The 14,138-nt window shown below is 40.4% G+C and overlaps 1 protein-coding gene across 1 annotated transcript in view; it reads left to right on the top strand.

The window, feature by feature from the left end:
• LOC146002364 (uncharacterized) overlaps nt 1-14,138 on the top strand; it is a 630,594-nt gene that overhangs the window by 491,634 nt on the left and 124,822 nt on the right. Inside the window, exon 6 of the mRNA XM_083140085.1 lies at nt 1,672-1,730. Coding sequence (XP_082996211.1) covers nt 1,672-1,730 — 59 coding nt within the window. The remainder of the gene's footprint in view (nt 1-1,671; nt 1,731-14,138) is intronic.

Genomic DNA, 14,138 nt, shown 5'->3' with positions numbered 1-14,138 from the left:
TGAGCATAATTAAAATAATCTTAATTTATCTTGTAAAAATGGCAACTATTGCTACGTGTTTCCCGATAAGGAATTGATTAGCGCTATTGTCGTGAAACGAATGACGTCATAGTCACCAACAGTGAAGCATTTCATCATAGTTCCGGATAGCCAATGTGTGCACCGAATGGACTTGACTTCATTTCATTAATACTAACATACAGGGTGATTCAGTAAAGCCGTCCCAAAAAGGAAACAGTGATGCGCACCGAACAGTTGGCGATAGAGAACCTAACATAACGCAATACTAATACTGCGTTGGGATCGAACCGGAGACCCTGAGCCGTCTATTGGGTGGTGTAGTCATTCATCATTCATCTTCCAGATGTGGTAATGCAAGAGGTTATATTCAAAGTTGTAGCAAAAAGAACTTACATGTACAATAATTGGATTTCTGTACTCTCAATGACTGAACCGATATGGATTTCTCTGGAAAGGGATATTACTTGCCTCACAATTAGATGAAGGTTATTTCCACACTTGTCCTCTCAATTGTCACATGTCTGACCTCCCTGTCAGAATCTACTCTGTTCACGCACCATTGTCCAATAAACGTTTCCCACTTCCATTCTCTCTCACCATTCGCTATCTTTTCTCTGTCTCGTATCCTCGCCAACTGTCCACGCTCCCTCACGATTCCAACGCTCATACCACAAACGCCTCTCAAGTCAATAACCTAACCTTTGCCTGATTACGTATTCAGCATTCCTTTCTCTATTTCCTGCTATGCTAAGAATGACAGAAGACTTGTCCCTTCTTACCCAATACCTTTGGTACGATACGCTAACGCTGTGTGTCGGGAATCTTCGGAGAAAGGCCGCGCATAACTGTAGAGAAGGGAAGAAGGCGAACGGGTGGAGAAAAGCATTTCGCACTGCTGCAAACGGCTGGTAGATGCACCCGCGTTTTTCTTTCCATATACTCACTTACCGTGTTGCGCATTCATTGGTAAGGTCTTTCTCTAGTCACTACTTACGAACAGACTTTTTTCATAACCTTGCTCCAGAGATTCCCGGAACAGGGTGAAGAAAGAGAGCTCTCTCTCTCTCTCTCTCTCTTTTGGGTATGTAGGATATTTATGTAAATATACATACGATTAATCAACAACGTCAACTCTTCTTTTTCTCCACCCCTTATCCCTCTTGTGTCAGGTCCTTTAAGAAATCAATATTCAACCTTTTCTAATTGATGTGTATCTTACATGGAATCCTAATTAACTAACTCTCTAGCATTCTTAAACCCGAAGGTTTATGGCTGCAGCAACATAAGCTTTCCATCTGTCCCTATCCTAGGCAAGATCAATCCATCCTTACCGATTTCCTTTACGTCCATCTCAACGTTATCTCTCCATCTTCATCTTGGTCTTCCTACAGGTCTCTTACCATCAGGTTTCCCAACAAGAATCACTCTTCTTTCCTCTCCCATTCGTGCCACATAGCCTGCCCACCTAAGTCTTCTTGATTTAATTTTTCTAATGATATTTGGACATGAATACATATGCAGTTCTAAATTATGTAACCTTCTCCACCTGTGTTCTCATCGCTTTTAGGTCCAAAATTTTTATCTGCATTTTTTTCAAATACTCTTAATTTATGTTCTTCTTAAAAATCTAAAATAAGTTTCTCTTTTCAGGTATTTGTTTACCATCGTCAGTTACCTGATTGGTGTTTTCATCTTTGCGACAATAGTTGGTGAGTATTGCAATCTACTATACTAAAGATCTTGTATTATATTACATTAGCTGATTACCAGGCGTTGCACGGTTATTTATTTATCCTAATCCTGTATTAGACAGGAAAATAATGAATTCTAACTAGGAGTGTAAAATGTAACTAATTTTAAATGTCATCGTGAATGTCGCCAATTAGCTTAGCGACTCCGAAAACTATGGATTCGACACTAATCTAGGTCATTTGTGGCATATTATTTTTCACCCTCTCTCACCCCCCATGCTGGTAGGTGATGAACTTGGAGTTGAACCGTATTGGGAATGTCACGAACACTGTGGATTCCATTCTCAACACAGCCTGGATTTTAGGCAACCCGAGAAACACTATCGTTGTGCGGATTGCATAGAGTCACGGATGTGTGTGTACGCGGAATTTAATATCGATGATTCTCGATTATTTTTACATGTCACCCCTTGATACGTGTTGCAAGTTTGGTTGAAATTTCATCAGGCGTTCGAGAGTTATGCCGAAACAAACAAACATACACACCCACCCACACACACATACATCCATTTTTATACAGGGTCCGGCGGAATGAATAGCCTGATTTGAGTCACGTAGTACGGCGTCGCTGTTGCGCCTTCGCAACGACATGTGTGCGCGCTGCATTGAGGAAGGACTGCCATTTGTAAGTATGGCCTTGTGGAGTTCGGAACATCGAGCATTCGCCGTTGAGGCGTATTTAAAAAATAACGAGTCTCCAATCACCGTGCAGCGGCTCTTTCGTCGCCATTTCCATGTGGGCCGACATCAGAACGTCCCGGATCATAGGACGATTGTACGGTGGGCGCAACAATTCAGGACTACTGCATCGTGTGCAAAAAAGAAAAGCCCGGGGAGACCAAAGACACAACGGACCCAGGGGCGAGTGGAGGAGGCCCGTCAAGCACTGATCCGAAGTCCTCGGCGTTCTGCTGCCAGACATGCCTTGGCGCTAGGAATGTCAGATCGTTCCCTGCGGCGCATCATCCATGAAGACCTCCACTTCCACCCCTACAAAATGCAGGTCGCACAGAAACTAACAAAACAAGATAAACATGCCCAACGAACCTTTGCGTTCCGTTGCTTGGAACTTTTAGCAGCCGAGCCGCAGATGCGAAACAACATACTGATGTCGGATGAGGCTCATTTTGATCTGCACGGTGGTGTCAATAAACAGAATTACAGATACTGGGCGCTATTTAATCCTCGTTGGCTGCATGAGCAACCCCTGCACAGTGAACGTGTGACGGTGCGGTGCGGTGTGGCATCGTTTGGCATCATCGGTCCATATTTTTTTGAGGATCATCATGGACGTGCGGTAATGGTTAATAGCGATCGCTATGTCCAAATGTTACATGACGTCCTCCTTCCAAGGGTGACCAGAGAAATATGGTTCCAACAGGACGGGGCAACAGCCCACACGGCCCGCCGGTCCATGACTGTCTTGCGGCTCCATTTTCCTCGTCGATTGATTTCCCGATTTGGGGACATTCATTGGCCATCACGGTCGCCCGATTTCATTGCCCCTGACTTCTTCTTGTGGGGCTACCTGAAAAGTCAAGTGTACGCTACACGTTCTCATACCGTGGCTGAACTGAAGGCAAGGATACGTACAGCTGTGGAGGCGATCCTATTGGACATGCTGGAGCGGGTGATGCGAGCTTTTGTTCGCCGCCTGGAAGAATGCGCTGAACGTGATGGCGACCATCTGTCGGGCGTTATCTTCAAAACCAAGTAAAATGGCATATATGGTATGTAATGGCATCTATTATTCTTTGTTTTCAATGTGTGTTTCAATAAATTATTCGATTTGTTTAGACGTTCTATCCTTTTTATATCCTACTATTCATTCTGCCGGACCCTGTATATATAGAAGATTAAATTAAATTGTACAGTGCGTTCGTTTTTGGCTCTGGGCCGAGATAGAGCGTGAACAACTTTAAACAATTATTATAACATCGGTTAGTACTCGTTATGTAATATAAATGTAATTGTCTACATGCTAAAGATATGTGCGTAAATAAGCGAGACGTTACGGGACGAAAATGCCGGCATCTGCGCCATGTCACGCGCTATCTCTGACCGGAGAAAAAACGAACGCACTGTAGAATATGTATCTTTGCAGACTGAACAGTGGTGAGAAAAAGAAATACGAGTTGAATATTGTATGACGTAATGTCTCGTGTTCTTGGAACGGAACAATGCCATGCTTCCGATATCCTCGTCTATTTACCACTGCACGCAAGCAAGCTTGTTGAATTTGCTTCATTTTTCACTCCATTCATTCCTGTCACAATAATATTACCCTATTAGACTAAAGGATTCCGAGAACCACAACCAACATGCACCCACACGTCACCTAATTTAGGCACACACACACACAACACAAAGAATGTTTTATAATTTGAAAAAGAATGTTTTAAGAGCATTAATTGGGAAAATTTGGCTATGTAAAGCATTGTATTCTTCACAATTTGCAATACATACATTTTTGTCTCATACATAGAAAAAATAAAAATAAAATAAAACCTTTATTTGCGAGAGGATGGGGAGTAATGTTGGATGATATATCGTTTCGATGATATATCGCGATATTTAAAAACTATCATCCAGGCGATATCAACTAGATTATATATATGACGATATATATCGTGTCTGTGCTATATCGTCACGATATTTGGCGATATATCGTCACGATATTTTAGCGATATATATCGTGGAGACGATATATCGCTATATCACGATACGGAAAAAATATCGTATCGTCTGTGACGATATATCGCGATATCAAATTTCCGATATCGTCCATCCCTAGTGGGGAGTTTTACTGGAGGGTAGAGAGTATCATGGTATCGAATGAACCGGCTATATGAAAATATTTATTTTTATTACGTAATTATTTATCAGAGCATTGTAAGTAAAGCATTTGCAATTTTACATTGGAATATCCTAAGCAGTGGCGTACCTAAGATTCCGAAAGGGGGTTACGCATACCTACTGTTTTTGTGTTTTTGGTAGTCAGTCATCGTTATGGCTCCCACCAAACCCCCTTGGGTACGCCACTGATACTAAGAAAAGGAAATAACTACATGAACTAAAATTATATACGATATAGTACCTTATACATTATTACACAACAGCCTTCTAAAGCATGTCTCATTTTCAAAAAATGTTTGCTTGGACAATAATTATTGTACTGACTGTGGAACAGGGAATGTTTTATGAGGCGTAATATAGTCTTGTGACAAGCAAAAAACTTCGGGTGATTCGAGGCGGCACTACAAAGTGAATTTCCTCGAAAGTACCATTGGCTACTTTATGCAGGAATATAGCGTCTATCAGTGTCGTGAGGAGTGTGAATCAAGGGTGTCCCCCCTCGATATATCTTTAAAAAGTTAATACAATTGGTAAAGTGTTCCCCTGTGCATAGCACCACGCCATGAAGGCGTATAGGGGGTGTGGGGGTAACGCCCCACACTTTCTTGATCCGGTCGTGAGTGGGGGTGATGTGATCAGCATCACGCCCCTGACCGCCTTTACCCCCCAGGGTTTCCCCCAGGTACCCATGTTATTCGACGCTGGGTAGGCGCCGGGGCCGCTTCCACCGTTAGAAAAGTTCCCGGATTTGAACCGGCCGGGGATCGAACCCGGGACCTTGAGCATGGTAGTCAGACGCGTTACCGACTGAGCCACCGCGGCCACAATACAATTGGGATGTTGAAATTTTATCAATATTTTACTACTAATAATATGATTTTCTGCCTGTTTTACAAGCTGTCAGTTATATCATTTAACTACCATGTCTAACAATATACAGTAACCCCCGAGTTACTTAATTAATGCGTTCCGTAAACCTTTACGTAACTTGAACTTTACGTAAATCGAATTTGTAAATTGCTTAAGTGTAACTTCGTAAGAAACTGCAATATTTGTTATTATTTTATGTATGTGTATATAGTATATCTATGTATATTATTTACACAGTAACAAATTATTTTATGAATAAAACATCATGCAGCTTCGGATATAAAAGTATGAAAAATATATAAAAGAATATGAAAACAAACTGAAATTACACTTTTCAAATAAAGAAAATATATTGTGGCAGCTACGTACAATTATTACGTAACTGCGAATTTACGTAAGTCGGTGGAGGGATGGGTTACTGTAATTGGAATTAGAATTAGAAATTCTTAATTCATGGGCGAAGTTCAGTATGTGGCTGCTCTACCACTTAACCCGAAGAACTTGTACAATCAAACAAAATACAAAAAAGAATTGAACTTTTTCAAAAGAGACATTAGAATCATCGTTTTCAAAATTTCCTGATGCGATGAAAATCTCGAATTATACATACATACAATCCCCCACTTCAAATGATTCTTCTTGTACTTAGGGAATAAAAACTGTCAATTTCAAGCAATTTCAGACACTTATAGAGCAGGAAATATTAAGAATTAACCTGTTTTAAGTAACATCCTTTGTAATTTCTCGGTTGTTCGGGATTACGAGAGCCGAGATTTGACCTTGATATTTACATTATAAAGCAATAATTCATTATTAATTATTACTTTCTTTTACAATACCCTTCGACACGTAAAAACATGGATCAAAGGTACCATGAAGGACAGTAAATAATGTGAACTCTGTTTGATATCTGTGCTTTGTGAAAAAGTACAAAAAGGACAAAGAACTGGTCATCAAAAAAGTAATCTCGTATATTTATAGAAATGAAGCAAAGCGAATCTAGTTTCTATCTAAATAGTAGACTCGAGTATGGAATTTTGTACAATGACAAAATGTTTGTAAAGTAAAATTATAATAATAATAATAATAAAATTTTATATGATTAAATGGCAAGATATGAAATATTACTCGCCCCCCTGAGAAAAAATCCAGTGGGCGCCCTTGGTGTGGATATTTAACATTTCCAGAATATTGTAGTACAGTCGGATCCATGAGTATTACCGTGCAAATTGTCCATGACTATTTTCATTATTTTTTCTCGTACATCCTATGTGTTTGTAAGCGAAGAATTTCTATGTAAAGTTGTCAACATCTGGTTTTGAGTTTTCTTTCATTCTTGAAGCTCTTATTGGGTCAAATTTAAATTTTGGCTAAATTTAAATAAAAAAAGGAATAAATCCACCTCAGGCTTGAGAAGTAGTGATGATTCAATGTTAACTACATTTTAGTCAAAAAGTGACTAAATGCAGGTCAGGCTTGAGAAGCGGTAATTACTAAATTTTGACTAAATTTTAGTCAAAGAATGAATAAATCCATCTCAGGCTTGAGAAGTAGTAATTATTCAATTTTGACTATACATTTTACTCAAAAAGTGACTAAATCCAGGTCAGGCTTGAGAAGTAGTAATTATTCAATTTTGACTATACATTTTAGTCGAAATTGACTAAATCCAGGTCAGGCTTGAGAAGCAATAATTATTCAATTTTGACTATATTTTAGTCGAAATTGACTAAATCCAGGTCAGGCATGAGAAGCAATAAAATTATTCAATTTTGACTACATTTTAGTCGAAATTGACTAAATCCAGGTCAGGCTTGAGAAGCAATAATTATTCAATTTTGACTAAATTTTAGTCCAAAATAAATAAATCCATCTCAAAAAAGTGACTAAATCCAGGTCAGATTTCAGAAGCAATAATTATTCAATTTTGACTACATTTTAGTCGAAATTGACTAAATCCAGGTCAGGCATGAGAAGCAATAATTATTCAATTTTGACTACATTTTAGTCGAAATTGACTAAATTGACTATAAATTGATTTCATACATTTGACAAATGAAATGACTAAATGCATGTAGTCACTTTTGACGAAAATCGGGTCGATGCTATTTTGAGTACTGGATTTAGTGAAAAGTGACTAAATTTTGCTCGTTTTTGACTAAGTCGTTTTTACAGAACAAGAAATGGACAATTTTCACGGTGATATTCATGGATCCCACTGTACGCAGACGTTATTTATTACATGCAAGACATTTTTCATCTGAAACAGAGTTTGGATTCTCTAGGGCTCTTAACGGAAGTGCAAGCTTTTCAAACGTCACGGGCAGCGTGCACGTGTGAAGGGCCGAAAGGGTTATTAGTCTCATTAGGGACAGACCCTAAGATCGTAATGGAGAATGTCCGGTCATTTCTAGCAGGAGTTTACGGGCTATGAATTATTATCGCTGAGCCGAAACCACTTTGAACCGATGCCTGCCGATACTCTCACCGATACCCACCGATTCCAATACCCCATACTTGAGAATTGTAATAATTAAAATTTGTTCAAAATATTGACCAATATTAGTGTGTAAATATTATTCTCCAATTCGCAATAATTCTCAAATATTGAAAATATATTAGATTAAAACAACTCAAAATCCCAGACACTAGCTGTCACTTTCCAGACAGGAGCTCGACAATTAGGAATGCGATGTCAGATATTACCTAAGCTTTACTGGGTCACCAACGGCGTTAACAGGTGAAACCCAGGAAGAGAATACAGATGACTGACTCTGCATTGCTTAGTAAAATCTATGCCAATAAATATCTGGGACAAGGGAGGTCATTAGTCAGTTTTAGAGCAAACATTGAGGGGGCAGAACAAGGATTGAGCGAAAAAACATTGGAGCGAGTTGTAAGTCAAACTTGAGGAACGTTACGAATTGTATGCATCAATTTACAAATAAATTTGCTTTAGAGTATTCAAGAATTACATCATATTAAAATAGATATCATGTAATCGCAAGATACAGTTTTTTGTGCAAAATTGGTGCAAAATAAAAAAGAAAGTTTGAATTTTGAATAATTTCCAGGATAATTACACTGTGCGAAAATGTCGCGCAGCATTTTTGCGGACCCCGTGAAAGACCGGAAAGGTATCGGCTGGTAATAATTTAAGCAAATAATCTCATATTACAGCCTTTTCATATTCAGTCTCACTCCTGTATCTATTCACGTTCAGGTTCTTTCAGTTTTCTCTCGTTTAATATGAAAAAGTCAATATGCTGACCAAGGCAGAAATTTATTTTATTATAAAACATAAACTAAACGTAACGTTTCAACCTTCTAGCAAGGTCTTCTTCAGACTCTGCACCAAGTACAAATGTAACAAGTTACAAAACAGGACAATATACAGGGTGTTTCTAAAGGTCGTTTACAACGCTTGGGAGGTGATTCCTCACACGAAAACAAGCAAAAAGTCTAAGTTCCATTTTTACGACTGAGGCTTCGTTTCCGAGATAGGAGCCTCGCAAAAGGTGACAAAGTGATCGTCACACCTAACTGGGACGAATATTATAACAGATAGAGAGGCGGTTCCAAGGGAATCATAAAGGAATCGTATGTGCTCAGTCCGGAAGTCACTATGAAAAGTTCACTGCACGCATGCGCAATGGAGTCCTCAAAGGAATTGGGGATTTCCAGCAAGAACAATGCATGGAAAAGGTATGTAACGCAGCAAGAAGGACCGTGACAATGAGAAATGCGTTAAAGACAACACATCCCGACCTCAAACATCAAAACATGAGCACCGAACACAAAATCCGAAAAGTTGAGCACGGTTGCATACCCCGGTTCCACGCGAGAAATGAACGAATCATGTCATGTGGCATACGAGAGACACATTACTCCACCAGCAGTAGGGAAAGAAAAACACAATATCAGATGATTGCGACAACGTATATTTTTACACGCGACAACTACGTAATATCCTCCCCCCCCACACACACAACAAACAACAAATGCTACAATGTCTTACGCGTGTCACTGTACACCAACTGAAGATGTCACTTTCACCACACAAAGGGGGTGGGGAGCAATACCAAAAGTGTTCGCACGCGATCATTGTGACGTAAAAGAGACCAGTTTTGGAAGCGCTGCACATGCAAATCTGGCTCTCGTAGTCTACGTTTGACCTTTATGACTGCTGTTCCCGCGAGAGGAGCTCGAAGGGTTGGTTCTCTCCGGCAGTCGTTCTAGTCGTGTTGCAGGTGCTGGGATATGATCAGCAGTTCGGTCTAGGTTGTCATACGCATTGAAGAGTACTAGTATGTTGTATTGAAAGAAGTTGACGTGGTGGAGTGGGCAAGTCAAGTATCGCAACAATTGGTCTGTGGTGTTCGTACGGTGATACGGCCAATTTGTACAGTGTGCCAGTGTTAAACAAAAACAATACTTTGCAGTTCCAGCTCCCTATTACACAGATGGCTGCGTATACCACCCAGCAGCTAGCAGACATGCATCTCATGTATGGGGAGGCACGTGGTAATAGCCGTGAGGCAAGGCGTCTTTATGGAAAACGCTTTCCACATAGACGTTTACCGTCTCACACCTTCTTTCAGGTAGTGGACAGTCGACTGCGTGAAACAGGGCCAGTGTTACCACCGCGGCAAGAAGTTGGAAGACCCCGAAGTGTACGCACACATCAGTTTGCAGAAGATGTGTTAACAGCGGTCGCAGAACATCCTGGCACCAGTACGCGAGTGCTCGCTCGGGCACGAAACACGTCTCATGTGAATGTTTGGCGAGTGTTGTCAGAGGAAGGAATGCACCCTTTTAAATTGCAGAAAGTACAAGAACTGTTACCTCGTGACTTTCGCCCTCGTATGGAGTTTTGCCAATGGTTATTGCATCATATGGACACAAACCCTCACTTCGGGGCAAACGTATTGTGGACAGATGAAGCCATTTTTACCAGGATGGATGTCTTCAATAGTAGAAACAGTCATGTATGGGACTTTGACAACCCACATGCACTTTTTGTGGCCCATCACCAGCACAGGTTTTCAGTGAATGTGTGGTGCGGGATAGTACATGATCATTTAATTGGACCATACATTCTCCCTGTTCGCCTGAATGGTCGCACGTATCATGCATTTCTTAGTGAGGTTCTGTCTGAACTGTTGGTGACCGTACCTTTGGCACTGCGGCAAGAAATGTGGTACCAACACGATGGTGGACGAGCTCATTTCGATTGTGATGTACGACATTTCCTGCATGACGTGTTTCGAAATAGGTTCATTGGTAGGGATGAGCCTGTGCCTTGGCCACCGAGGTCGCCAGATCTCAACCCTCTCGATTTTTCTTCTGGGGAGAAATGAAAACCCTCGTATATGACACACCTGTCACATCAGCTGAGGACCTCGTTGCTCGCATCAACGTCGCGACGGTAGCAGATACACCTGGCTTGTTTGCTCGTACTCGACAATCCTTGATTCGTCGCTGTCATCTCTGCGTAGAAGTAAATGGCAGACATTTTGAAAACCGTCTGTGATTATTGCCCTCGGCAAATCTCAGTGAGAACACTCTTGGTATTGCTCCCCACCCCCTTTGTGTGGTGAAAGTGACATCTTCAGTTGGTGTACAGTGACACGGACTGTCTGTGCGTAAGATATTGTAGCATTTGTTGTTTGTTGTGTATGTGTGTGGGGGGGGATATTACGTAGTTGTCGCGTGTAAAAATACACGTTGTCGCAATCATCTGATATTGTGTTTTTCTTTCCCTCCTCCTGGTGGAGTAATGTGTCTCTCGTATGCCACATGACATGATTCGTTCATTCCTCGCGTGTAACTGGGGTATGCAACCGTGCTCAACTTTTCGGATTTTGTGTTCAGTGCTCATGTTTTGATGTTTGAGGTCGGGATGTGTTGTCTTGAACTCATTTCTCATTGTCACGGTCCTTCTTGCTTCGTTACATACCCCTTCCATGTATTGGTCTTGCTGGAAATCCCCAATTCCTTTGAGGACTCCATTGCGCATGCGTGCAGTGAACTTTTCATAGTGACTTCCGGACTGAGCACATACGATTCCTTTATGATTCCCTTGGAACCGCCTCTCTATCTGTTATAGTATTCGTCCCAGTCAGGTGTGACGTTCACTTTGTCACCTTTTGCGAGGCTCCTATCTCGGAAACGAAGCCTCAGTCGTAAAAATGGAACTTAGACTTTTTGCTTGTTTTCGTGTGAGGAATCACCTCCCAAGCGTTGTAAACGACCTTTAGAAACACCCTGTATATACACAAACAACTTCACAAAGAAACTATTACAGTCACTGCTGCATGGCTTGTGGCAAAGAAAGAGAAACCCATAAAGTATATTCCCTTTGTTCTGGGCTGATTTGATATAGGAGCCGCTGCAATCGCTGGAACTGAAAATTGCGTCAGTGTAGGAGAAAGCTCAATGTTTTTTATGGTATCACTTATTTATTTGTCCTTATTCCGTGGACCCCTGTTGAAGGGGCATGGAAAGCGTCAATTATAGAGATTGTTAGATTCGATTGGATTGATTTGCTGTTTTAAGTCCACTTTATGCACAGTAAGGCTAATCGGGACTGGACCTACAATTTAAAGTGGGATACGAACCACTATGTGCCTCCACCAGGAATCGAACCCGGGACCCCTTGATTACAAGACGACCACGCTACCACTGCGCCATCGGGGAGGCCAGATTGTTAGATTTTTTTTATTAAAATGTTACCTTGTAATCATTACACATATACATATTCACAAACATATATAAAACTACAGCTAGGAACATTTTTAGGACTATAGATTTATAGCGTTACCAATATTTTGTGAATTCTGCAATACTTAATGAAATAGGCAAGCAAATAATGAAAAAAATATAATGATATGACAAAAATATAAGTAGTATAGAAGAAGCCATATCTGAATGCATTTTGACTACAGGTTTACAGTTAAATTTTGTGAAATATTTACAGAATGAAATAGGTGTGTTTACATAATGAACATACATATTGGTTAATACTGTAGTTTAATATACTCAGAAAGATTACCAACATATTTCTTAATCTCTATCATTCAATTTTTATTACATATTGGATGCCGCATATTCATAGATCTATTGAATATTTAAATGAGAAAAAATAGCTATTTACAATCTTATTTGCACAGTTTCACCTATTACTTGTGTATCTACACTTCATGAGGGGTGTTCTATGTATTCTGGTACACTGTACATGGCTCTGTTTGTGAGGTATGTTCTGATTGCCAGCGTTTGTTTATTTTATTAAGTGCCTCCACCAATTCCTGTACAAAGATGCTTTCGTAATCAGGTGGTGGTTGTCTATATTCCGTCCTAAAATTTCCCTGTACAGGAATCTGTGACTTGGGCTCATGATATCATAAAGCACATTGAGCTTTCTCCTGTACTGACGTCATTTTCAGTCCCAGCGATTGTAGCGCCTCCTATATCAACTCAGCCTCTGCCTAGAACAAATGGGAGAAACCTGATGAATTTATCTCTCTTTTGCCACGAGCCAGGCAGCTGTGACTCGATGATTGATTGAGTTGGTGTTTTAAGTTCGCTTTATGCACAGTAAGGCTAGTCGGGACTGGACCTACATACAGTTTAAAGTGGGATCTGAATGACTATGTGCCTCCACCGGGTATCGACACTACCACTGCGCCATCGGAGAGACCCTCAGCTGTAACCAGTGGCGGTGGGGGGGGCGAGGGGGCAGTTGCCCACACTTTTGTACTATGCTAAAACTTATCTATAAAGGGAAATAAACTGGCTCCCCCTCGCCAGTTTCGGCACCTTGCCCCCCCCCACCCCGGTTTTGGAACCGAATCGCCGTTGTAACTGTAACAGTATCTTTGTAATAAGCAATTTGTAATGTTGGAAATTCCCCTGACCACCCTGTAAATCGTGTTTGTGAAAATATATTTTTATTATTATTAATATGTTTCCCAAATATTGAATGTTATTCTTCATTTCATAATAACCTTCATTCTCTGCACATAAGGTAACATTTTCTGGTAAAAGTATGTACAAATAAACTTCATTTTACCCGTACTTTCAATGCAGACAAATGCCTTGAAAAAGAGGTAAAAAAAAATCAGGACTTGCCCCCTCCTCCCCATCTCTGAATTCTGCACACCAAACAAACTTGATGTAATTTATCCAGAAGATTCTCGCAGCGATAATAAAGTTTAAACAATCTAAGTCTAAAATATGAGCAGAAAAGTTACATCTTTTTTACATTTTCAAGTATATCACTTCCTACAGAGACCCATGAACATTCCATGTTCAAGTGATGAACTCAAGAATTGTTCAGGAACCTTATTCCCTTATTTCCAATTGGAACAATGAACTTTCCTGTACTTCTGGTGTAATAGCAGTGTGCCGGGGATTTCCCCCATAAAGAAAATTATTTTTATCCCTGCAAAGAATGTTTTTATCCACTCAAAGAAAATGGAATTGAAGCATGTGCTGCACCAGCTTTGTGGTATACACTGCAACTTTGATTGATTTGCTTTATTTTACTTCGCTTTTTTCCCACTTTTGACTAATTTGCGAAGATGGGAATGAGTGATGATGTGATGAAATTGATGAATGGACACTCACAAACATCCATGC

The sequence above is a fragment of the Lepisma saccharinum genome, chromosome 18, assembly GCF_977018435.1.
Source record: "Lepisma saccharinum chromosome 18, izLepSacc3.1, whole genome shotgun sequence".
Taxonomy (NCBI): Eukaryota; Metazoa; Arthropoda; class Insecta; order Zygentoma; family Lepismatidae; genus Lepisma; species Lepisma saccharinum.
This window is presented reverse-complemented; position numbering and strand designations above follow the sequence as displayed.